Source organism: Condylura cristata, unplaced genomic scaffold (assembly GCF_000260355.1).
Source record: "Condylura cristata isolate star-nosed mole 26May11 unplaced genomic scaffold, ConCri1.0 scaffold00018, whole genome shotgun sequence".
Classification (NCBI taxonomy): Eukaryota; Metazoa; Chordata; class Mammalia; order Eulipotyphla; family Talpidae; genus Condylura; species Condylura cristata.
The window spans coordinates 12,176,413-12,203,147 of NW_004567119.1; the positions used below are offsets into that span (position 1 = coordinate 12,176,413).

The following is a 26,735-nucleotide window of genomic DNA, read 5'->3' on the forward strand; positions in this document are numbered from 1 at the left end:
GGAGAGGTCTGCTGCGCCATGTGGATCTCCTCTGGAGCAGGCGGGAATCGAACTCATGTGGAAGTGGCTTAAGCTTCTTAGCGCTGTGCTTTAACCGTTGCACCACCAGGGAGGGCTGGGAAATTTTAATGTAGTAAAAAAATAAATGAAACAGTTGGCAGGTCCTGCTCAAGGCCATGCCGTCTTCTGTAGCATCAATTTTAGCAGTACTAAAGTAAGCACCCTATCATTTTTCTAAGATACACACACACAGCCAGTGAAGTGTTCAATATAAGACTAGGTATCACTGACCTTCCCGATAAGCTTAGGTTTCAAGCTTTCTGATTCCCTGATTTTATTTGATGACCTTGGGCAAATCATTCAAATCTTCAGCTTTGATTTCCTTATCTTTGGCTTTTTTTTTTTTTTTGAGTGGTGTGGGGGATTTGTTTAAATATACAGACATTCTTACATTGTAGAAATGATAGCGTATTTCCTGTCTTATAGGACTGTTAATTTGTTTTGTTTTGAGATAACATTGGCTCATAACAGGACATGTGGTTGCCTTATCTTAAATGTAGACAAATCCATTCCTTACCTATTCTGCAGTTGTAAGGATGTATCAATAGCTCAAGAAAAACAGATGATGTTTTTGAGCTCCCAAGAGATGAGTTGCTTTAATCCAGTCACTGGAAATCATCCTCTAGTCCTTTAGGAAGGGGCTGTCCACGCCCTGAGGTAACTGACTAACTGGATATATGGCACTGTCGCTGTGCAACTCAGCAGCGTTCTGTCTGACATGACCTTCTGGTATGGCAGGTGCAGTCCCAAGGTTCTAGCTATAGTCACCCTGTTTAATGAACTGGTCAGGAAGTAAAGTGTGAGGAAATGGGCAGCTATGTCTGTAAACACACTCAGATATGTGAAACATATAGGAATGTCTTGATCAAAATTGTTATACTCTGAATAATTTGGTGATTTGGTAGGAAGAAAGAACCACCACTTCTGTTTGGAAGAGAGTTTCTTTTAGAGTGTGTAGAAATGTTGGTTTTGTAAACATCATGTATTTCCCAGCTTCAAACAGAGGTCCAGTCTACATGAAAATGTTATAGATAAATGTTTCCATGGCACAGCCTTCTTAAGACTCAAGGTCAAGGGAAATGTGGTGGCTTCCAGAGAGAAAAGACCTGCGTTTCAGAGTCAACCGCAGCTGATGTGGCTTCTGGTGCAACTCTTGTCTGGACCGTGGTTTTTAACAGTGTAAAGAAGGACAATAATGCTGCCTTTCATCCAAGGGCCATATTGAAAATTAACTGCATTTTTCTTTTATAAAAAACATTTTTACTAGGAATTAGAGGACTGTCAGCACCTTAAATATTGACAAAATTAGGAAATGAATTTTAGCTCAGCCTCAGTTTATCCCTTTGCAGTGTAAGTCAGGAATTCTTTAAGGTGAATGAAACCACTTTATGTTATAACTTTCCCTCCTTATTCTCTCATACATCCTCTACTTTCTTCTCTGCTCTACTAATTCTCCTTTTCTGGCATGCTCCCTCATATTCTGAAAACTTTTCTGAGCTAATTCACTGCAGCATATGCCTCAAATAACCACAGCCAATATTTCTTAAAACAATAGGGACTACCTGTAATCTTTGTCCCTGCTCCATGACAAATATGTTTTAGTGTGAAAACTGCAAGCCGTTAGTTCTGAAGAAAATGCTCTGAACCACATACAGAGTTTTCGATTAAAAGTTTAACTATTCCGGGGCCCTCCCTGATGGCGCAGCGGGTTAAAGCACAGCACTGAGAATCTAAAGCCACTTCCGCATGAGTTCAATTCCCGCCTGCCCCGGAGGTGACCACATGGCGCTGCAGACCTCTCCTGACCCGCCCGCTGCTCCCCTCAGCAGTGTACTTCGTCGATCTGCCTGTTCTGCTCCCCATTCTGTCTCTAGTGAAGCCTCTCACCACTCCTGCACGTCTGGCTTGTACCCCAGTTCTGCATGAATAAATAAATAAATCTTTAAAAAAAAAGTTTAATTATTCCATGTCTGCGTGTTATCAGTGCAGTCTCATGTGACTTAACAGCAGGGTTATGTGCTGAGAAGTGCATCATTCGATGATTTTGTTGTGGGACCATCTGGGAGCATAGTCACACAAAGCCTAGACAGTGTTACCTACTGTGTCCGGGCCAGGTGGGGCAGCCCGTAGGGTCCCCTCCAACATCAGGCCGCAGTTGACTCAATGTCGTGAAGCAGAACATAAACCGTAGTAGCAATAATATTCTTGCTTTTCGTCGACCTTCCTAACTCTAATCTGAGGGCTGTGAATTAAACAGACAAAAGATTAGCAAGAGAAAATGTCTGTGATGTTTTACTTTTTCTAAGATAAAATTTGTATTACATTTTCTTGGATTTTATTGATCTGGTATTTTAAATTTTACATGCGTGGGTGAAGGGATCGCCAGAAAGTGGTGAAGATTGAAGAGGTGGCTAGACTAGGAGCTTATCCACTACTTTATCAAAGGGGCACAGATTTGGAGTTGGTACTAGACAAAGGAAGAGGGAGTTTTGCTCCCTAGGGGCAGGAAGCTGAGAGAAAGTGGCCAAGAAATCTTGGTAGGAAGGGTGGTTTCCTAGGGTGGATGCCGACTCTCCGGAGGTGTCCTCTCTGGTGATTAAGTCTTCCCTTCCTGGCATAAGTAAGCCGGGCACCTTTACAAATGGGAACCGTGTGCCCTACTTCTTGGCAGCAAGCCCCTCCCACATGGACTTTCCTCAATCGTCTCATGCTCAAAATAATCCTAAGTCAAAGTAGCATGTTTGGGGGTGGCCTGTTTGATCCCCTTTTAGTACAGTAGTTGCAAAGGCATTCTACCTTAATAAGACTATTTTATTTGATATAGACTATAACGAGACTATATTTAATAAGACTAAATAGCCAAGTGTAGTCACAGCTGAGGCAGGAACAGCCACATTTTGGGAATGTTGACGCTCTCAGCTGCCAGGGCTTCGAACCCAGCTAGCACCTCTTTGTTTAACACACCTTCTCCTGATTTGTTTAGTTTTCATGGCCAGCATGTGACTGTTCTGTTGATTTACAAAACAGACCAGCAGCTGGGTGCTTCTTGTAGAGGCTGAGGAGGGTTGAGGACCTTCCTCCTGCGGTCCATCACGAATGAGCCCATCACGAGGCCGAGCAGCTTCTGCAGGTTAATAAATATGGTTCTGTTCTTGTTGTTTCTGTCCAACAGCAGCGGCGTGCAGGGTCAAAGAAAGTCGGCCCCCCATGTCAGTGGTCTAGGATGGCCAGTGAAGCCACCAACATCCCAAGTCCTGTGGTGCGTCAGATTGACAAGCAGTTTCTGATTTGCAGTATATGCCTGGAACGGTACAAGAACCCCAAGGTTCTTCCCTGTCTGCATACTTTCTGCGAGAGGTAAGCTTTCTTTGTGCGTCAAGAAGACACGGTCCCCTACCACCTTCGAAAGGGTTCTTTCCAGTTCCCTGTGGGAAAGAGTGAATGTTTTATGTATCTGATAGGCATCTAGAAGCACAGTCACAAGTTGTCAATAAATTACTTTATTTGAGAAAGCCCTTCAGTAGCTACTGATTCATTTCTTTGGAAGATGAGACATTAAACATTTAAAGATACCAAAAAAAAACACTTTTAACTTTACCTTTGTTTTTGTGAGATGATTTTTGCTAACTATATCACCCTCCCAGAGGATCTTTGGTGAGTACCAGTTCTTAATGGTTTCAAGAAGACTAGAGAAGGTGGAAAATTAGGTGATTTATATTGGGACAGAATTAGGCTTTTAGTGGTGAACTTAATGTAGCAAAGCAGATGTTAACATATAATGAGGCATGCCTGACTTATGTAATGTTATAATGCAGTGTTACCACACTCAAACAATTTTGAAAATCTACTGTCTTCTCCCATATGATGCAGGTAAAATACCTGCATATCTGGTTCAGTTAAAAGGGAGGTAACTTAAAAGGACAAAATTTTCTTAACTATATTTCAGAATACACACCCTAATGGCACATTTCAAAATTATGATATTTCGAATGAAGGAAAACTATCTATCTATCTATCTATATAAATGTGTGTGTGACATAGCTATAAACTATCTGACTATGCAATTTGCTATATGTAATAACATTCCTTATTGAGCCTTCTTAGTGTTTTTTCCACTGAGTTAATCAGATGTATAAATATACCTTTATGTCCTTGTTCAACTTACACATAAGTAATTAAGCAGAAAAAGACTGTGATCATTTTATCTGTGGCCCAATTTAAGTATTTGCCTAGTAGGGCTATAAAGTCTTTTAAAAAATATAAATGTAGTAATTATGTTTCATTGTTTTTCATTAAATACATTTCCTGTTATTTTACACATTGTTAAAATGCTTTACTCTCTATTATAGAACAGGAAATTGCTTTTTCTAATTGCTTCAAGTCTATGCTAACTGCATTTTACCATCCAATCTAACTTGGATTTGTTATCTGATGCATTGTTCTTAAAGTTGATTTATTTGGAAGGTTCCAGTTGCAACAGAACAATCACATCTTGGTAGTGACAGCTGGAAAGAGAAGGTGGATTTGTTACTGACTGTGATGATTTTTTGTTGTTGGGCTCTGCTTTATTTTATGTTGTGGATTGTTGGTGTGTGTGTAGGATTTTTGTTTGTTTTTATTGTTGCACTTAGGGCATCCATATTTGTTACTTTACTTTAAACTTCACTGTAAGTACTTTATAACGAACAGCTTATAATTTGCATTCCAGAATGCCTCAATGGGTGTAGCTAAACCATGACCCCAGCTCACTGTCCATGTGCGAAGGGCTCACACAGTAGGGGCATTATTTGCCTTGCGGCACTTGCCAGCGCCCTGCGCTCCTCAGGCCCGGTAGAGGCCTCTCCGTCCGAGCTCCGCGGAGCTGTCCTGTCTCTAGCGCTCAGTGCCCAGCCTGTGTGCTTGGCTCTGGTTCTCTTGCTCCAGCGGGTGAGATGCAGCACTTCTGGGCTGCCGTGGGGCTCCCCCTTGTCTGCTGCGCCCCCCGCCCCCACCTCAGGTCTAGCCCAGTGCACTTCAATCTTCCATCCCATAATAGTGGCAGAGACTTTCCAGCTGCTACACACCCGCCTCTATGGAATGTTACACCTTAACCTAGTTTTAGCATCATGTGCAGACTTGAAATTAATGGCCTTTGAAGGTGCTGGTGACTTTCCATAGAGTGGGATGATTTTTGTTATGTAGAGGTGAAGCTTCGTGGCTGGCCTCACTGTCAGGAGACTCGGTCCTAGGACCTCTGACCTCCAACCTCCACCCCCTGTTGGCCGCATACCAGCTTATTGGCAAACACCTTCTCCCCGCCACTCTATGGCATCAGTGAGACTTGGGAGGGAAGTAAAACCAGACAGCTTAGGGCTGGTGGAAAAGCCAGTCTTTAAGCTAATCACTAGGGCTCATGTGAAATTAACTGGTGTCCACCCCGGAAGGGCAGAAGCAGCCACATACCAGAGGAATTTGCTAGACGTCCCAAGTATAAGTAAAATTGAATTAAGCTAAGGGGAGTTCGAAGGAAGAAATCATTTCAGCTATGTAGAGTGTGAGGGAGCAGGACACTCTGGAAGAGCCTAAATGAGCCCTGCGGTACCACTGTACAGGAGATGAGGGGTGAGACAGCAGAGAGCATGTGCGAGATCAGGACGGTGCACAGCCCACGGCCCGCATACGAGCCCTGCCCTTCACGGTCAGTGCAGTGAAGTCGGGCGAGGTGTTCCTCTTAGATAGCAGTCTTAAGTTTTGAGGTCACTCTGGTTGCAACATGAGAAGGGTCAGAGGGTACCGGTGGATGACAGTATACCAGACAGAAAACTGTTGCAGGAGGAAGGTGTGGCATTGAGAGGAAGAGAACTGGAGATGTGAGGCAGGCTGTGGGGCTCGACAGGCTTTGGTGAAGGACGCAGGAATTACATGCTGAGAATGACTCCTACTTTCTCATCCTCGATGAATGGGGGAGGGGCTGTGCCCTGAGCTAGGAAGAGGACACAGATTGGAGGAAGCTCGTGGGTTGGTCTTGGATGTTGAACTTCAGGACTGTGAGGCGTCTGAGAGGAGACGCCGGAAAGCAGTTGGTGTAGCGCCCTTGAGACTCAGGGTGGTGGTGGGGGAGAGTCGTCAACACGCGAGGACAGTGTGTCTACCACATGCATTGATGTCATCGCCCAAGGAGATGTGAGGGCTTTTCTGTGTCCCCCAGAAAAGAAGAAGGAGAACACGGTGAGGGTAGTGTCACAACCAAGGGGAAAGAAAGTTTCCCTAAAAGGCCGTGTGGGATGGCAGCGGCCCAGCATGTGCTAAGTCTCAGGAGGTAGGAGCGGACAGTGCTGGGTGTCCATGTCAGTAGAGACCTCAGCAAAAGCCATTTGGCTTCTGGGCTTGATTCGGCGCCATTTTTGTGACAGAGGGGAAGGCCTGTTGACTTCCAGCAGCCAGCTTCCTCGTGCGCAGAGAAGGGGGACCTGGCTAATTGGAGATCTGCAGAGCTCCTGCTGCACTTCTGGGATGCAGGGCAGCCGGCAGTTCTCCAGAGCTCACTTTCTGGGGCCCAATGTCTGGGTCTGAACCCCTGCTCCTCCTCTGCCCACTTTCCTGTAACGGGCAAGCAAGGTCGCCTGTACTCTGCATATGTCCGAAGCCGATCACAACAGCGCCCACTTCATAGGGTCACCAGGAGTCCTGGGAGTCGGCGTGCCCTGTGCACAGCAATTATTGGCCATACATCACCCCAACGAAAATCAGTCTGTGCAGGAGAGGAGTGGCAAAAAGAGATCACGTCGGTGTGACTCTGGTACCCCACCCCACTTCCAACAAAACTTTGCCAACTGGGGGATTAAAAAAGAAGCCTTTCTTGCCCAGCATTCTAAAAAGAAAATTCCATTTTGATGTATTTTTAGCATCTGAGATGTGCTTGCGGTTTGGTACACAAACCACATAAAATCACCAATTTTACATAAAATCGCCAATAATAAGGCTGGAAAGAGTAGCACAGGTGGCAAGGTCTGTGGGTCTCTTCGCAGCACCCGCGGGGTCCAGACAGCGATGATGGCGGCATGTGTGCACTGCCCCGTGTGGTCACTGGGCCCGACCGCCCCCAGAGCTCTGGGGTCCGACTGCCCTTCCCTGGCCACTCTCCTCGGGCGTGACCTGGACCCAAAGCCCCGCCAGCATCATGACCTTGTCCGTGACTCGCCGCAGCCGCCTGCCGATGGGTTGGCAGGGTCAGGCTGAGTTGCCATTGCCACTTGGTTTCTCAAATCTCATTTTCCGCGTAGCAGACTCTGAAGGGAGTCCTGCAAGAAGGCCTCGTGGTCCCAAAGAGCATGTCTGGGACCTTCTGGAAGTGGGGGTTCCTTGGCTGACCCCTGTGCTGACAGCCCTCCCTTTTTGTGCTCTGCCCAGGTGCTTGCAGAACTACATTCCCGCCCACAGTTTAACCCTGTCCTGCCCCGTGTGCCGCCAGACCTCCATCCTGCCCGAGAAGGGGGTGGCCGCGCTCCAGAACAACTTCTTCATCACGAACCTGATGGACGTGCTGCAGCGAACTCCTGGCAGCAACCTCGAGGAGTCCTCCATCCTGGAGACGGTCACCGCGGTGGCTGCCGGGAAGCCGCTCTCTTGCCCCAACCACGATGGGAATGTAAGTGAGCGCCGCCAAGGTGCCCCGCGGCTGCTTTGATTTGAGCAGGCCCTGGTTCTACTCAAAAAGTTACTGCACAGAGGCAGAAACCCTGGGAAACGAGGGTTAAAAAAGATGCTTACTTTCTCGGACCAAATTTATTTAAATAATGGCATCCTTCTTCATTGTGTCTGCTTAGCACATTTTGTTGGTTTCCCCAGGAGAGCAAAGCAGTGGCTGTTGCAAGCTGGGCATTCGGTGACCCACATAAACATCCGGGCAGTAAATTATAGATGAAGATTTAATAATAGATAAGTTCTGTAAATTGAGAAGGACCATTACAATGTTAATTAACTAGAGTTCTTTATTTTTCCTGGGAGGGAAATTTTTCTCATGCTCCGGGAGGCTCTAGTCTTTCCTTAATAGAATTAGAAGCTATTGAGAATAGATTATAGATTATGCATTCCAAACATTTCTTTGTACTGACAACATACTATCTACTATAAACGTAGAAGGGCCTGTGTGTTCCGCCAATAACTGACTCACAGCAGCTTATGTACCCCTAAGGGGCAGGCAGCACTGCCAAGCGGCGAAGGGGTTGGGCGGTCTGACTCTTGGGTTTGGGCTGAGGGTGAGCACTGTCAAGCTTACTGACTGCCTCACTTCCTTGTCTGTAAAATGGAAGAAATGCTAATATTTATCATATAGGATTATTGGGGTAATTAAATGCTAAGTCATATGAAGCATATGTCAAGCTCTCAGTGACTTAATAACTATGAAGATTATTTCTAGTGGTGACTTTATTCACTTTTTTCTTAATACGATTGATGGCCACTTCAGCGTTGAAACTCCTGCTGATGCAATGCCCACGTGCTGTAAACCACTAAGGCAAGCCACTGTGAGAGCCCCGCAGTTACAGCCATCACTGCTGCCCTCATTTCTTCAAGCTTGTCCTCTGCGGGCTGAGCCGCAGCTCCCACACCTGCAGCCCCAAGTAGTTTCCCACCTCGGGCTTGACCCTCTCCGGTTCCTTCTGCCTGACAGGTGCTTTTCTCACTCCTATGGGTCTAGCTCATCCTCACCCTACATGGCTCAGCTCAGCATGTCCTCCAGGGAGCATTCCTCTCCAGCGATAGCAGCTAAGGCTCCCCTCTGACACCCCAAAGTTACCTGCTGTCCCAACTCCATGATTTCCTTCATGCCCGCCACTCAGCCTGCTTTCTTCTCTTTTCTTTTTTTCTTTAAAGATTTATTTATTTATGCATACAGAACTGGGGTATAGGCCAGAGGCGCAGGGGTGGCGAGAGGATTCACCAGAGATAGATGGGGAACAGCACAGGTAGACTGACAAAGTACCCTGCTGAGGGGAGCAGCGGGCGGGTCAGGAGAGGGCTGCTGCGCCCTGTGGTCACCTCCGGGGCTGGGGATCGAACTAGCACTGAAGCGACTGTGCTTACAGTGCTGCACTTTAACCTTCTGCTCCACCAGAGAGGGCTTCTTCTGCGTGTTTCTTAATTTGTGGCTCTTCTTGCTATACTTTTAGAAAGCGAGCTCCCGGAGGATGGGATGTTCCCCACTTCTGCCCCCCCCTCCCCAGAACTAAGCACCGTATCTTATACATGAAAGTGTGGAAACGGAGACCAGCCAAATGGGAACAAACAAAAGCTTCGTGGTTAGGTTTGGTTTTTTTTAGCTCCCTCTAACAGGAAATCAGACGCCATTGGTGTTTTGGCAGAGACCCACAGGCAGGCAGTGGGAGCGCTTTCTAGTGGGCAAAGGGCAAAGCTCCAGATGGCCCTGCCGGGAGGTGCTGGCCGGAACGCTGGAAGCAGCCAGGAGAAACAGGAGACTTAGAAATCTTGAAAATAATAAAACAGTGGAGTCCATAAATAAACTCAGAAGTGGAATGTTTTCTTAAAAATTAAGAAAATAATCTGACATCAGATATAGCAGCAAAGGAGAAATATAAATTTATCAACTTAGGACAAATAAAGAGATCAGTATACATAAAAGGATTTCAAAATAAATTAAGTCATTTCTGTGTAGTAAAGGCTATAACTGAAAGTCTAAACAAATGGATAGTTATCTAGGAAGTTACAGATGATTAAGAAAACCTGACTAGGCTGTTAATCTTGAAATAAATTTGTCTAAGTTCATTTAAAACTGATCCTCCAAACCGCCTGCAAATAGATGTGATTTGTAGATTACAGAGTTCTGGGTCATAAGATAGAAAACTCTCAGTATATCTACGATACCTCATACCTAAGTCTAGTAAAGACACAACAAGAGAAAACTTGATCATTCAGTTTATGAACGTCACTGTAAATTTTTTAATTAAAATACCCCAGCAAATTCTTATGAGTATTTGCAAATTTTGAAAAATAAGAACATCAAAAGAAAAAATGGGCAAAGAACTCAGAAAATTCACAGGCATTATAAATAGCTGATAACCATAGGGGGAAAAAAATAAGCTTTACAAAATTTTCTTAAACTGTTCCAGTTTTTATTAAAAGGTAATAACAAGAGCTGATGAATATATGGGGAGACAGTTTCATGTGCTGTGTGTGAGGGTGTAAATTGCTCTTCAGAAACTTTATGTCAGTTTGGCAAAATATAATGAGTGTTATTTATGTGATGTCTTATCCTCTTAATCCAGTAATTATACTAAAAGAAATATTTCTAAGGAAATAGCTGGAGATGAGGATAGAGATTTGATACCAGAAGGTTAACTGAACTTTTTATATTGTAGTAAAAACTGGAAATAATTTGAAGGTGCAGTATTAAAGAACTGACTAGATTATGGCAGTAACTGATGATTGGGTGGCCATTAAAACTGATGTTTTTTAAAAACAGAAGATACTTGTGCCAATATATGTGTCTGTGCTTGTGTGTTTATGTAGAGAAAGTTGTGCTTGTTTTTTTCAGATTTACATATTTATGCATACAGGAACTGGGGTCCAGGTCAAAGGTGTGGGGGATGAGAGGACTCTCCTGAGACAGAGTGGGGAGCAGGACTGGCCAACTGATGAAGCACACTGCTGAGGGGAGCAGTGGGCGGGGCAAGAGAGGTCTGCATGCTATGTGGGTCACTTCCTGGCCGGGATCCAGCTCTTGCTAGAGTGGCTGTGGAGAGCTTCATAGTGCTGCCCCGCCGGGGAGGGCCCTGCTCTTGATTAGTAGAGCCACGGTTTACCTACTCTATGGGAAAAAGAAGGATAATTCTGTGTGGCAGGGACAAACTGGCAGGCAATACAGGAGCAGAGAGACTGGCATTCTCTGCATCAGCCCAGAGCTCTGGGAGCCAGGAGGAGAGGCTGACAGGCAGATGAGTTAACGGGTCAGGTCCTGGAGGGCACTGGATGCCCTTAAGGAAGTTGAGTCTCTCCTGTGTCATGGGATTTACTCAAGATTGTCAAGCATTGGTATGCCCCAGATCAATTTGCATTTAGTTCAAGCGCCTGGAGATGTGACAGGTGAGCGGTAGCTACACAGGGGATGAACCTGCGGCTGTGAGTCACCTGGGAGCTTGTGGAACAATACATGGAGGGTACCTGGCCCTGGGCAGCAGGAGCAAGACTGGAGGAGTGCGCTGTGTGAGGACTGATGGGCTGTGGGCGCTGACACGGAGAAGGCGGTTCCCAGCTCTGGCTTGGGTCCCTGAAATACCGACAGAGAGAGACGGTAGAGCTCTTGAAGTTACCTTTGTTACCTTTGTAGCACTGTCACTCTTGAAACTTTGGACAGGAGTCCACTGGAGTGTCTGAAGGACAAACAGAAAGAATTCCTAAATGTGTATTTCCCGAGTGCCCCAAGCAGTAGAGACAAAGTCTGAGCACTGACTTCCTCTTGGGCCATTCATTCTGAGTCCTTGAAATCGTAAAATGTATAAGCCAGCACAGGGGTGAAGAAAATTAGCAGCATGTGTCTTAAATGAGACTGGTGTTTCATCATCCATTGTAGGATTTCACTGCTGTCACTTGGAAGCGGGAGTCCTCATTGCAGATTCCCGCCAAATGCATACAACGTTACAGATAAATTGTGGCAGTAATTGCTATGGGTACGTCTTTAAAAAACAATTCAAGCATCTGAAGGTTAATAAAATCGGGTAATTAACAATAAGGCAGGATGTTGACATCATAAAGTGGTTGTTGCTGATGAGCACATGTGGATGAAACCCTGTCATTTACTTGAAGTGCCGTGACACTGTCTTCTAATTAAACTGCCATGGCTGCCTTGTCCAAAAGCAAAGAAAAATGGGGGAAATCGCCAGTGATTTAAGATGCTCTGTGCTGAAAGCAGACATATGAGCTCATGCCCTGCAGTCCCTGCTTGCAGAAGACATTACACCCTGAGACTGCTCGCGTAAGCACCTACTAACAAGGATGTTCAGAGTCATCGAGGAGAAATCCTCATTATAACTATCCCGCTTCTAGAAGCCTCAGGGTTGCCAGCGAAGCCCTGCGCATTGCATGTAAGTGATGTATGTGATCTCGCCACATTCTCGTCTAGTGAACATGGACGGGACTGCTGTTCTCAGCGGTACCTCACCTGCTCCTGACCACCTGTCCCTAGGAGCACAGCAGCATCTTGTTGAGATGTGCACGGAGCTGCACACCCAGTGAACGAGAAACGGTGAACTGCCAGCTGGAGTCAGAGCTGTCAGTGTCTGGGCACAGCCTTTGGGTGATTCTGCAGTCTCTGTGCCCCCAGAAACACTTAGGATCCTGAACCAGGGATAATCACTGAGGCCTGCTGCTCTCTCATCAAAGCGGCGATCAATTCTTTTTTTATAGGGCTAAAACTTACATAATGGGGCCCTCCCTGGTAGTACAGTAGATTAAAGCACAGCACTATGAAGCTGTCCACAGCCACTGCAGCACGAGTCCAACCAGGGAGCTGACCCACAGGGCGCAACAGACCTCTCCTGACCCACCCACTTCTCCCCTCAGCAGTGGATTTCAGTAGATCTGCCTGTGCTGCTCCCCTCTCTGTCTCTGGTGGATCCTCTCACCCCACCGCACCCCCACACCTCTGGCCTGTATCCCAGTTATTGTGTGCATAAATAAATAAAATTTTAAAATAAATAACACTCACATAATCTAAAATTTAACATTTTAACCATTTTAACATGTCCAATTCAGTATTTTGGACATATTCAGAAGTTTATCCGAACATCATCACTATCTAATTGCTGAATCCTTTTCTCATCCCCCAAAGAAACTCCATGCCGATTAAGCAGCTCCCCACAACCAGTCTGTTGTATGTCTCTGAATATGTCACTTGATATAAGCGGATCCTCATCCAATGTTGTGAGTGGGTTCATGGAAACTGTGGTTATAAGTGGAATGCCATGTGAGACCAGATCTTTGAATAAAGTCATTTCATTCAAGGTCAGCTGGGATTTTTTTTTTCCTCATCAACCTTACAAGGAAGTGACATTATTTCAGCCCCTGCTTTATGTGCTGCTGCTGGACTGAATGAATCCCAACTTGTGCTGAGTCATGGGGGACCAGTTCAGTATTTTCCTGTGTGATATTGGAATTTTTATTTGAGTGTATTTATTAAGCTACGTTCTTAATGGAATGTGTGGAGAAATGTTTTTGAGTAAAGGTGAATAAAAAGAGGAAACTTCTGGGGCCCTCTCTGGTGGTGCAGCAGGTTAAAGCACAGCACTAAGAAGCTAAAGCCATTTCCTCATGAGTTTGATTCCCGCCCCGGAGGTGACCCACATGGCTCGGCAGACCTCTCCTGACCCACCCACTGCTCCCCTCAGCAGTGTACTTTGTCAGTTGACCTGTTCTGCTCCCCACTCTGTCTCTGGTGAATCCTTTCACCACCCCTGTACCTCGACCTGTACCCCAGTTCTGTATGCATGAATAAATAAATCTTAAAAAAAAAAAAAGTTGAAACTTCTAATGGGTCATCTAAACATATTCCTAGAAGGTCTGCAGTGGGACAAAACATATGATATCAAATCTTTATCAGACAAAAATAAAAGTGTATTTCCAAACCCTTTTCTACTATCTGCCTATTTCAAATTATCAAATTTTAAATTTTCTTCGTGATAGCTTGAAGGACTTTTGTCTGATTTAGTTCACTGGAAAAGATTGCTTCCAAAATGCTAGCACCAAACTAAATACTTTATTTCTGGGCAAATCATCTTCAGAAAGTATTACATAAAATAGATATTCCTTATTAGGAAGGTGTTGTATTTGGGGAGTTGCCCAAACCATGGCTAAGAGTGTTCTCTCGTTTAACAGAGCAATGAATACCTACTATGTGCAAGAAATTACCTAGACTCTGAGAGAGTTCTGGTGTTCAGAAACCTGAAACAGAATTCTCCAGAGATGAATGACATGTGCTGTCACAGCAGACTGAAGGCTGAGGCGGATACAAGACGCCAGCCACCTTCTGTTAAGCCAGACACTGAAGAGATTGCAAAATGGAAACACCACCATCTCAGTTTTTTGCTTTGAGAAATAGTTATTTTCCATACATTTTCTTCCTGTTAACATCAAATGGGTGTACTACTGCTTTTAATAAATGATGAAATATTTTTAAATATGTTCAACTTCTCTTTTAGAATGATAAATGCCTATTGATTTAACTCACCTGAACACAAACACTTTAGAGTCCTCGATACTGTATAAAGTGTTTCAAGGAGCCTTGAGTCTACAGCCCCACGGGAGTGACCACAGAAAGCTGGTTTTGTAGCCATGGAGCAGCTGTGGGGTCCAGCTGCCAGCTTGAGAGTGGCACAACAAGGCGCAGCCTCCTTGACGTAAAAGGAGATCAGAGGCCCCACTCTGTACCGCGTGGTGCCTGTCCTCAATACCACACCCAGTGATACTGTTGTCAGTGTGAGTTGCTGTGGGTAGATCCTAAAAGTCCTCATCAGAAAACAATTTTGTGTGGTTATATGTGGGGATGGATGTTAACTGGACCTTGCAATACAGTTAAATCTCAAATCCTTATGTTGTCACCTGAAGCTAATGTTTTATATCAGTATGCCTCAAAAGTAAACAAGCGCTTTTCCTTCCTCTGCCGTGACATGGGATGCCACAGGACATGGGCTGTCACAGGACATCCCGGGGAGGCCACGAGAGAAAACAGCAGCGGCCTCCATCAGCAGCGCCCAGCCTGAGTGTGTTCCCATGTTCCCTGCAGGTGATGGACTTTTACTGCCAGTCCTGTGAGACGGCCATGTGTCGGGAGTGCACCGAGGGGGAGCACGCAGAGCACCCCACCGTCCCTCTCAAGGACGTGGTGGAGCAGCACAAGGCCTCGCTCCAGGTGCAGCTGGACGCCGTCAACAAAAGGTGTGCATACCTGCCCTGCTCCCACTGGCCTGGCCCTCCGCCTCAGTGGGTGTTTGGTCCATGCTCCCCTCTTTTCCCGGGGACTCTGAATAAATTCTGCACATGGCCTGTGGTTAGCCACTACTGATTGGGGAGGGTCATCCCCAGCCTTGGTAAAACCCCAAACGCCTCTTGTTCTGAGTGGCTTTTTGCAATAATACCCTGCGTCTACCCTGCGCATGACTAAATGAGTAAGAAACACGCTCTCAGGAGGCCACTGAAATCCGTGCCTGGTTCTTTTTCCCCGAGGAACCTCGCCCACAGGTCCTTGTGCCGGCTGTGACTGGCTCCTCTCTGAATCCTGCAAAATGGTACGCAGCTGCCAGGGCTCAAGCTCTCCTGGCGCTTCCCTGCTTCCAGGCCGTTTCTCTGGCTTGGAAATGAAGGAGCCCTGTAGTTGTGTGATGCCTGGGAGAGATCAAAGAGAGGAAATAAACAGCCAGCTGAAAATAAATCTTTTCACCATAGTTGCAGTGAGAAAAGTGTGGTTATTGTATACTAAGTAAAAGAACTTGGAAACTGGCAAGATGTTCCCAGGAAATTCTTGAATTCGGAGCCGTTTGTCAAGTGATGGAGTCAAAGATAAAGATAGAGCTTATATTTAGAGAGAGTCTCAGGCCTGGGTGACTTCCCCCAACCCCCAACATTTGCAATGTCCAGAGACATTTTTAGCATCACAACTGTGTGCAGGCAGGGGGTGGGAAAGGGGGTTGGGGGAGTGGTACCCCTGGCATCCAGTTGAGGTCAGGGTGCTGTTGAACATCCTGCAATACACAGGAAGGTCCAATGCAGCAAAAAATTATCCGGCCCCAAATATTAAAGCGTCAAGTAGGAAGAAGCCTGACTTAGAGAGCGAGGGAAAGCTGTTCGGGTCCAGAGAGCTTCAAAGCTTTGGACCATCAGTTATTAAAGTCAAGTGATTGAACTCGTTTGAAATATAGACACTCCAAGTCCCTTCTCTCAAAGGTAGTAATTATGCTTGATTCATGCTGCTCTTCAGGTATCTCTCAAGATGATGAAAGGCACAGAATATGTTTTTGGACAAAGTATAATGTTCAGACAGATTTTTTTAAACTATTTTTGGGTTATTGTTAAGTGATAATTTCTAACAACTGTCCTCCAGGCTCCCAGAAATAGATTCTGCTCTTCAGTTCATCTCAGAAATCATCCATCAGTTAACCAACCAGAAGGCCAGCATCGTGGATGACATCCATTCCACCTTCGATGAGCTCCAGAAGACTCTGAACGTGCGCAAGAGCGTGCTGCTGATGGAACTGGAGGTCAACTACGGCCTCAAACACAAAGTAAGATTCCAGAGCTCCTCGGAGCCTCCCCGGCCCTCACGCGCTGACTCACTAACTCAGCAGGGCAGAGTGGCCTCCAGAGGGTCCGTGAATGTCACTGTTGTACATTGAACAGTAGTTTTCATGGCACTGCGGGCTATTTTTTTCCTTTCTGTTTTTGGCCACATTCTGAGATTTTGTGACTTTAAGTACCAATTTATAATTTGACACAAAGCGAAGATGAATGTAAAGTACTGCTTTCAGGATTTAGGGTTAAGCTGGCTTGTTTGCCTTCCGTAATTATAATGTCTAATAATCTCTTAATTGCTCTCTCTCCCACACCAACCTGTTAGTCAACTTCAAAGCCAGCCCTGACTGCTGCCTTTGTTAACTTGCTTGGCCAATCACAGAGCCCGGGTGAGAAGCTTCCGATATCCAGCCGGGGAGAGTTGTTTGGTCTGGTTTCTGTTTCTTTCGGGGCTGACGGGGGAGCTTTGGCCTTGAGGGCGAGCGAGAACAAGGAATATTTCGGATGTCAGGCATAGTGATCTGTGTGCCAGGCTGTTGGTGGTGACGTTGCTGCTGCCCTAGTCAAAAACACATGACCCGCGAACTATGTGTGTGGGAGAGCCCGGGCGAGGCGGGTGGGACAGAGAAGGGCCTGCATGGGTTTCGGATTATGCATGAGAACCGGGTTCGCCGGGTTTAGCGAAACACCCCTTGCTTAGCGCCACCGCGCGCGCCGGTGCAGAAGCTGGTTTCCGCGCAGAGAGGGCGCTGGCCCGCGCGTCGCTGCACAGCGCGCTGCAGGGCTGCGCTGGGGCGCCGGGGAGCCCTCACCCGCCCGGGTCTCCCCGCAGGTCCTGCAGTCGCAGCTGGACACGCTGCTGGAGGGGCAGGAGAGCATCAAGAGCTGCAGCAACTTCACGGCGCAGGCCCTGAACCGTGGCACGGAGACCGAGGTGCTGCTGGTCAAGAAGCAGATGAGCGAGAAGCTGAACGAACTGGCGGACCAGGATTTCCCGCTGCACCCGCGAGAGAACGACCAGCTAGATTTCCTCGTGGAAACCGAAGGGCTCAAGAAGTCCATCCACAACCTCGGGACGATTTTAACCACCAACGCCGTCGCCTCTGAGACGGTGGCCACGGGCGAGGGGCTGCGGCAGACCATCATCGGGCAGCCCATGTCCGTCACCATCACCACCAAGGACAAGGACGGCGAGCTCTGCAAGACGGGCAACGCCTACCTCACCGCCGAGCTGAGCACGCCCGACGGCAGCGTGGCCGACGGAGAGATCCTGGACAACAAAAACGGGACCTACGAGTTTCTGTACACCGTGCGGAAGGAGGGGGACTTCACCCTGTCCCTGCGGCTGTACGACCAGCACATCCGAGGCAGCCCCTTCAAGCTGAAGGTGATCCGGTCCGCGGACGTGTCGCCCACCACGGAAGGCGTGAAGAGACGCGTGAAGTCCCCGGGGAGTGGGCATGTCAAGCAAAAGGCCGTGAAAAGACCCGCGAGCATGTACAGTACCGGAAAACGAAAGGAGAACCCCATCGAGGACGACCTGATCTTTCGAGTGGGTAAGAAGGAGGGGGCGCAGCTCCGGCTGGCGGCTCAAGGAAGGGGTCACTGGGAGGGTGTTGTGGCTTTGGCGGGTCTGAACTCGCACCTCGGGGCGACACTGGTGTGTTTTCTAGGCGAGCTTCTGCTGTCTCCTTCCCCGGGGACCTGACGATTTGTTTCCCCCTCGCCTCCTCCCTCCCTTCCCTCTTTCACCCTCTCTTCCCTCTCCCCCACCCCCTTAACGCTTAAGTGCCGCATATTCATTGTAGAGAGCTAGAACACAAGCAAAAAAAAGAGAAAGTAGCGTCTGTCACCTGGAAATGCTAAAGAAAACGCGGCCATCTCTCTGCCGGTGGCAATGCGTTTAGCATATTCTTGGCCTGGAACCCAGAGGCCAAGAGACGGCTCTGATAACCCGTTTCTCTGAAATCTGCCAGCCCTGGCTGTTCTGTGCCAGGGCAGAGTCTGATGCCCCCTGTCACTGCTGCTGCCTTGCAGGGCTTGGGGGTGGGGTCACCTCCAGTGGTGGACAGCAGCCCCCAAGAGGGGGGTATAGGCACCCCAAGAAGGGAACCATGGGGGCAGAAGCCAAGAGACAGCCCAGGCCTTCTTGCTGGAGCCTCTGATTGGTCTTAACTGTTTATTTTCTCAGTAGACCCCAAAGTAAACAGAACAATGATTTGATAATTCAGGTGGAGGGGGAGGTCTGCATTTCAATTGCTGTATCCTGAAGTAGCTCTTCCTCTTCAGCCCTCTCTGGCAGTGTTTCTACATGGAGTATTAACTGAAAGAATGCTGTGGTTCAAATAGATTGGGGAGACTTTAGCTTATGTGAAGGAAACACGTTTAAAAACAAAACTGCAGTACCGGTGGGGGGAGGGAAGCGCACTGGACTGTGGTGATGGCACACGGGTGATCTGGTGGTGGGAAGCCCACGCGGATGACAACTGAGATGGAAAAGGCACAACATGATGTAAAAATAAAAATAAACTCTTACATGATTTTTTTTTTAAAGCAATGTTAAAAAAACAAAACTGCGGACCCGAGCTCCTGCTGCTGGCATGGTGCTCTGGGGCAGGGAGGGCTAACAGGTAGCACTTCAGGTGCCTCTGACCCAAGAGCTTTCTCCAGGGAACATACTGGGACAGTGAGGCTCTCTGCGACAGTCTGGGGCCAAAGCTGCTCGTGTTCCTTAGAGCGCATCTCAGTAAAGGACGTGCTATGAGGCCTAACTTGTCGGGTCGGAGCCGGGAGCCCAGAGCCCTGGCGTGTTTCCCGGCCCTGCCTGCAGAGTTAGTGCCCGCCAAGGCGAGGCACATGAGCCGGGCGGGCGGCTGCGAGCTGGGAGCTGGCCAGGTCTGTGTCTCCAGTTCTGCCACTTATTTGCACCTCGGGCAGTCTCTTAGCTTCCCAGGACTTCAGTTTCCATGCCCAGATATAAAAATATCTGCCTCTCAAGTCTTAGTTCTAAGTCCCAAGCAAAATACATGACCTGTATGAAGAGCTAAGTCAGATCGCTTGCTTTTTCACATGCAATGAGGGCTGTTAGATTTTCGCGAAGACTTTTCCTTTTCAAAAAATTTACCTCGCTGCCCCCCACTGTGGTTGTATTAGGTACAAACTCAGTTTTGAATTCACAGCCCCCCCCAGCCTCAAGACAAGTAGCCACAGTCTCTCCTGGTTGCGCAGGTTGGAGAAGGACTCAAGACCTGGTGCCCCAGAGATAGTGATTTTGAGGTCCGGGTTCCCACTCTTCTGCCCGCTGAGAAAGTCAGTCTTAATGATTCACTGGCCCTGATGGGAGGTATCTGAGTATGGAAACATTCGTAAGAAGCTTTAAACAGGGCGTGGCACAGACAGCTCACAGACAGTTCCACCACCACATGGTGTTTACTAATGAGGTAAAGGTGCTGGCTTGCTTTGCAAGCTGCTACCACAAAACACCTTGGGAGGCTTAAACAGCAGGAATGGATTTCCTCCCAGCTCTGGAGACTGGAAGTCCAGTCAAGGCCATGGCAGCTGGGTTCCCCTGACGTCTCTCTCCTGCGCGTGTGGATGGTGCTTTCAGGCTATTTGGTCCTCATGTGCTATCTTGGACCTTCCGTGTCTTCCCCTCCCCTTAGGGACACCAGTCATGTGGGACTAGGGCTTCAGCTCATTTTAACTCAAAAGCCTCTTTAAAGACCTTCTCTCCAAATACAGCTACAATATGAGGTCTTGGAGGTTGATACTTCAACATATAATTTAGGGGTACACAGTTTTGCCCATAGCCGATGTACAGGAACAGAAAGAAGAGCAAGCACCACCTGTCTGTTCCTCTTTAACTTTCTGTGCTCATCCATTATCTAGCCACAAGATACTGCTCACTGTGCACTAACACAGCTCAGAAAACACTTCCAGAGCATCATGCCTGTCCCACTGTGCTAAGAGATGGGAATGTAAAGACAAAAGAAGGCCAATCTCCCCACACCCCCAAGGAGCTTGCAGTTTGGGGGGGGATAGATGTTTGACTAGTGATATTGGTCAGTGACTCGAATACCAGTGCAAGGCAGTAGAAACGAGATGGAGTAAAAACCAGGACGTTAACGATAATGACTTATGCAAGATGATGAGTTGCGGCGGATTCCCAGGCAGAGGGAACAAGGTGAAGACAAAAGGCCAGGTGCAGAAGAGTGAACCACGTGCTTAATGTTGCAGGGGGGCACGTCCTCTGAGAAGATGCAGGGTGAGCAAGGCCAGGGGACTGGGAGGGGAAGAGCGCAATGGGGGGTGGCCGGACTGGACAGGTGGCCTGGGAGCCTCTGCCTGGGTGCCCTCCATGCTTACCTACTTGGCACCTCTGGCCATGAATTGTTTCCCCACTTTCATCCTTCTCACAGTACCACCTTCTAGAATCTGTCATGATTATTAGAATAATACATATGGGTCTTATGACGCATAATTCTGTAAATTTCACAAGGTCAAGGATGCTGTCTTTACTTGATTATATCCCCAGTGATATTCAAGAAGAAAACTGTGCATGTGGACTTTGTCTGTTGGAGTAGGATTAAATTCTCACTTACTGCTTGGTTCATCTTCCTTGTCATGACTATCGGATCCTAGTTTTGGGCTCAGGTGCACACAGATTAGGGAATAAAGCCTGGGCTCTTGGTACCATGGTGTTGGGGCCTGTGTATCACCTGCACGGTCCTGTGCTTGGCAACATCAGACAAGCATGTGACCTTGTCTTCTCAGTGTCTGTTATAAATGATTAGAGCTTCTGTTAGTACTTGTAATATAATAGTTTATTTTTACATCATTTTGTGCCTTTTTCTATCTCAGTTGTCATCCCCGTGGGCTTCCCATCACCAGATCACCCATATGCCATCACCATAGTCCAGTGCACTTCCCCTCCCCCCACTGTTTTTCATCCCATTCTCCACTCCACCCCCGTAAAATGTCTCTGGTATATAGTTGGCCATTCTTCTTCTTATTATTATTTTCTCCCTTGGTCCCTAGTATTATTTTATACTCCTGCTATGAGCGAAACCATCTGGTATTTTTCCTTTTCTTTCTGGCTTATCTCACAAAGCATGATCCCTTCCAGCTCCATCCATGTTGCTGCAAAAGGCATGTGTTTATCTTTTTTGATAGCTGAGTAATATTCCATTGTGTATATGTACCACATCTTTTTAATCCAGTCATCTACTTTTGGGCCTCTGGGTTGATTCCATGTCTGAGTCCAGGCTTTTTTTTTTTATAGCCATTCCTTTGTTTCAGCACCTTAAGCTTCTCTGTGTGGTGAGGCTGCATGAGCTTGCTATGGGAACAGTTCTGTTGAGCCTGCTGCACGTGAGCAAGAATTCATTCAGATTCAGCTACACGGAACATGGCAGTTTTGCCCCTGCTCTTTAGCAGGACCCTCCCACCAAGCTTCCTGACTCCATGCTTCAAGCTATCCTGCATTCACAGAACGCATATTGGGGTTCATTCAACAGCCCAAAATAGAGTGCTAATTTTGTATATTTGTGAAAGTTAGTCATTGCTCTCTAGATGATGTAAAGGATTTTCAGGGAAAATTTTACTGCGGTTCTTACTATCCTCGGTGATTATCCAGCACTCAGGTTCAATGGGACTCTGTTGTTTGGGCACTGTCTGTATGTCAGACACTTGGCTAGGTCTTGGATAAGTGGGAGATGAAACAGACTAACCCGGGGGAGGCCAAGTTTGGAAGGGGACAGACATGAAAATTTTGGTAACTTCAGTATGGGTTCGCTCAGAAGCTGAGCAGGGCACAGCTGGCAGGTGGAAGGGAGGGAAGGAAGGTTCCTAGAGATAATATCTGGACCTTTGGAAGAGAAAGAGAATGTTGGGTAGAAGGAGGAAAAGGATATTTTTAGATGAAGCAGAAGTAGATGTAAAGGCAAGAAGCCAAATAGTTGAAGAGACCGATGGGGGCCCTTTGGGCTACCCCACACAATCTGGGCATGGAGACCATCTTGGTTTGTGTAATTACATTTTGCGCTGTTTGCATAATAAAATCCCTTAACTAGGGGCCTCCCTGGTGATATAGCGCAAACAAGCTATCACCAGCCACTGAGACGTGAGTTTGATCCTCCACCAGGGAACTAACCTATAAAGTGCAGCAGACCTCTCCTGTCCAGCCTGCTGCTCCCTTCAGCAGTGTATCTCAGTGAATCCACTTGTTCCGCATCCCACTCTGTCTCTGGTGAATTCTCTCACCACCCACACTTCTAGCCTACACCCCAGTTCTTGAATGCATAAATAAATCTTAAATAAAACCCCCTAACGACACATTTCACAGACTGTACCCCCATTACGTGACACATTAGTCACTTAAAGTACATGTACTCACCAGTACTAGCAACTTTCAGCTGCTGCTGTTTCCACATTGCCCGTAATATGTGTGGCTGGCTCTCCACCTCCTCCAACTCCTTGTTCAGTATTTTCCTGATTAGGAGCTTGAAATCAGCCCGGGTGGGAACATTTACACCCGGGTGGGCCTTTGAGATGGCACAAAGTTCTACTTCAGCTAAAATTGAGCTATTTGTGGTTTTTCAAAGTTGAGATAGCTAATACCGCCCCCGCCTGAACACGCCACGCTGTGCCGCAGCGAATGAGTTTTGTGTTACTCTGACGCTGTATTGGGACACAGCCCGCGTGAGTTTGGGGAGTAGCTCAAAGCATCTGTTGACAATAATTTCTTGAAACATGGATGTTGTTTTTCCCAGAACTATGTTGTCAGCTACTAAAGAAAGTCATTGAACAAACGGGAAGCCAGAAGATGTGGGAGGGAGTGAAGAATTACAGCTGAATTGTTTCATATTATGTAATTCATACCTCACACCTCACACCTTAATGAGCCCACGAGAAGTCTTGAATGGAACACTTATGTTCTAGAACAGTGTGTTTTCTTTGATAAAGTGGATGTGTGAAATCCCTTAGCGTGAGTTCACAGGCTATGCAGAAACTATATTGTTTTATACCCCATGCTCCTGCCTCACCTCTGTCAGCCACCACCTTCCCTCCCAGAATCTCAGAGAGGGAGATCCCTTAACTTTGGCATCTGAGGTCATTCTAGGAACCTGCCTCGCCCCTGGACCACCTCGTTCCTGGGAACTCTTCTTGCATTTTATTTTATGTTTTTTAAGATTGATTTATTTATGCATATAAGAACTGGGGTACAGGCCAAAGGTGTGGAGGGTTAGAGGGTTCACCAGAGACAGAATAGGGAGTAGAGGGCAGGTCAGGAGAGGTCTGCTGTGCCATGTAGGTCACTTCTCTGGCACAGCTGTAGTCGCTGTGGACGACCGCCCATTTAACCTGTTCGCCACCAGGGAGGGCCTCTTCTTGCATTTTAAGTGGAAACAGATTCTGCTCAAATCTGTTGAGTCCTAGGCACTGGGCAGTGGCACTGAATCTAATGGGGAGCAGGACAGAGCCTGCACCTGCCCCCAGGGCCCCAGGTCAGTGAGGGAGACTATTACACAGTAGAGTAACACGAGACAAGGGATGGAGTGCTCTGAAAAGTTTCTGGAGAAAACATGATCTGCATGAGCCCCAGGGAATTTGGGTCACCTCAGAAGCGTGGTATTCTCAGTCTAATTAGAAAGAAATGTGTGTGTGATAGAAAATACCCGGTATGCAAAGAACCAGCTTGTTCCTCTCTGTCTCTCTACCATCTTTGCAATGTGGAAGCTTCCGTGTCCTAGCTATAAGCTGGAATGATAATACTCATCCTGCCGACTCATGAGGTGCTATCAGGGGTGACAGGAGAGGTGACCCCGCAGAAGGGGTACTAAGCAGCTCCTAGTGATTTTGTGCATATTACTTCATTTTCCCACAACGTAATGTGGATTGTCAGTTACTTAGTCATTAATCATTCACTCGGGTATTCACTCAGCAAACACTGGTAAGATCCCATGTTAGGTGCCATATTTGACTCCATTTCACCCCCTTGCAATGTGCCATTCTGAGTCTCCAGATACGTTTAATTTTCCTGTTGGGTCAGGCTGGGGGTGGGAGGATGTTTGTAGTCGTTAATCCCTTACTTCAGTCCAGGGGTGACTTTATTCTTGGGTCATCTGAGAGGGAGGCACAGGTAGAAGAGCATCCTTGAGAAGCTGTTGGCTTCAGCATGCTTTGATGCATCCTAGACTAATTTAACAGCTGGGAAAATCAAGTAATTACCTATGGAACTGTTGCTAAATTGTTTATAATGCCTTTTAAAGCCTGGGCCTCCCTGGCAGTGCAGGGGTTAAGTCTCAGCCCTATCAAACTATCAGCAGCCACTCCAGCACCAGTTTGTTCCCCACCCAGGCCAGGGAGGTGACCCACTTGGCGCGGCAGACCTCTCGTGACCCGGCCCGCTGCTCCCCTCAGCAGTGTGTTTCAGTACGTCCGCCTGCTCTGGAGAATCCTCTCAACCTCTGCCTGCCCCCTCACTGCCACACCTCTGGCCTGTACCCCAGTTTGTAGGCATAAATACATGCATCATTTTAACAAATAAATATACAGTGGCCCATGCAGATCTTTTAAAGATATACAAGCAAAACTGCATGTGTGTGTGTATCCCATGTATTAGCAAACGTGCATAATCGTGGCCAGCTGCTCTACCTCCACCCAGGAATTTACATGTAGGGCAACGGAGAGTGGAAACCGGGCCATCACATCACCCTGGAGCTCGAGGAGGTGTGGAGCCTCCTTGCAGCTGAGCACCCCCTTTCCAGGGCAGGCCCTGAGCCTCTCCCACTGGCTTCACTCACTCCTGGCGGCGTCTGCCCTTGGTAAGGGCATTGATGTCTTCAGGTTGGAAGATCATGCCCCCTAAATCAATTGCTTTTCACTTCCACTGACTCGCTACTGTTTCATCCCGCAAAGGGAAAAAAAAATCCAGCATCAGTAGTTTCTGTGGTGATTCCCTCCTCCTGCAGCACCTCTGTATTTTCGGGTGGACAGATCTCTGGCCCCCAAGGCACCCCGGCTTCACAAAGCGCTCTTCTCCCCATTGCCTCCTCCCCTCAAACACCAGTGCTGCTACCCACAGAGGCTTCTCTGAACTGATGAGACTCTGTCCTTAGCAAGGCTGGAGGTTAGATCAAAGCAAGCCGCGGGCAGGCCCCTACCTAGGCCAGAAGGGCAGCCACGGGCTTTCAGAGCAGCTTTGAGCTGCTCCACTCGGCTGTTTCTCATTCCTCTCCCTGTCTTAGTATAGCTCCCCTCCAGTGTGCCTCTAGCCCACAGATGCACACCCCATTTTACATCAGCAAAGATCCGGAACAGCTGGGCTTGCTTCTATTTTTTTCTGCCCCAAACTCAGTTGTGGGCTCTTGCTACTTTAGCACAGTCTTTAGTTGGTCCTCAGTTTCTTATCTTGCTATCTTCTCTGGCCTTGTTTATCAGATGTTTTCCATAAATTAAGGTTTCCTCTTGAGAGACCCTGGCCTTACCCACATCACCTTTTAAAAAGAATTAATAAGGGCCCTTTCTAGTGGCACAGCTGGTTAAAGTGCAGCACTATGAAGCTATCCTCAGCCACTGCAGCATGAGTTCAATCCCAAGCGAGGGAACTGACCACATGGCGCGGGAGACCTCTCCTGGCCCACCCGCTGCTCCCCGCAGCAGTGTGTTTCAGTAGATCTCCCTGTTCTGCTCCCCACTCTGTCTCTGGTGACTCCTCTCATCCCCTGCCCTCTGACCCGTACCCCAGTTCTTTTATGCATAAATAAATCTTTTTTTAAAGAAGAATTATAAACTGAACATTTTAGAATTCTTTCTTTTGCCAATCCTTCCGTTGTGCTGTGCCTTTTCACTGACTGTTACTCAGACATCTGTGGGAGAACCAAAGGCCAACTGCATTCCTTCCTCCCCTGAGGCTACCCACCCCTTCCCCGGCCTCTGGCCAGCAGATGCCAAGGCTCCATCCAGCCGCAAACCTGCTTCAGGGATTTGTGTGGATCAAGTACAAAAATGTCATCTCTTTTGCACTTAAAATAAAATAGAACTATTTCCTCCACAGAGGAGGAAATCCAGTATCTACTACTTTTAGAACATAGTGCCCTGGTAACTGCTTTGTTAAGCCAGTGCAAGCCAAACACCCAGGTTTCTTCTAAGAGATGGGGTTTTGGCAACACTCTGAAGTAAGGCCATCTCCTAGTGCATATCCTTGATTAGAATATTAGTTTATTTTGTGATGTCTGGTGCACACTAAGTATATTTTAATTATCTTAATATGCAGCTTTGATTTAGTAAGACAAGTTTGACATTTGCCTAAGAAGGTGACTTTGCAAAGACTGGAAGAACCCGAATTCTCCTCTAATTAGCATTGTAAAACAGTGCACTCTCAACTGGGGTGGGGGGGG

At 47.3% G+C, this 26,735-nt stretch overlaps 1 protein-coding gene across 5 annotated transcripts in view; it reads left to right on the forward strand.

Annotated features, from left to right (window-relative positions):
- The window catches only part of TRIM2 (tripartite motif containing 2), a 110,145-nt gene that overhangs the window by 68,092 nt on the left and 15,318 nt on the right, over positions 1-26,735 (forward strand). For all 5 annotated transcript variants that reach the window (XM_012726854.1, XM_012726855.1, XM_012726853.1 and 2 more), the window contains exons 2-6: positions 3,233-3,417; positions 7,450-7,687; positions 14,834-14,985; positions 16,148-16,328; positions 17,168-17,891. In XM_012726854.1, coding sequence (XP_012582308.1) covers positions 3,284-3,417; positions 7,450-7,687; positions 14,834-14,985; positions 16,148-16,328; positions 17,168-17,891 — 1,429 coding nt within the window. In that variant the 5' untranslated portion in view covers positions 3,233-3,283. The remainder of the gene's footprint in view (positions 1-3,232; positions 3,418-7,449; positions 7,688-14,833; positions 14,986-16,147; positions 16,329-17,167; positions 17,892-26,735) is intronic.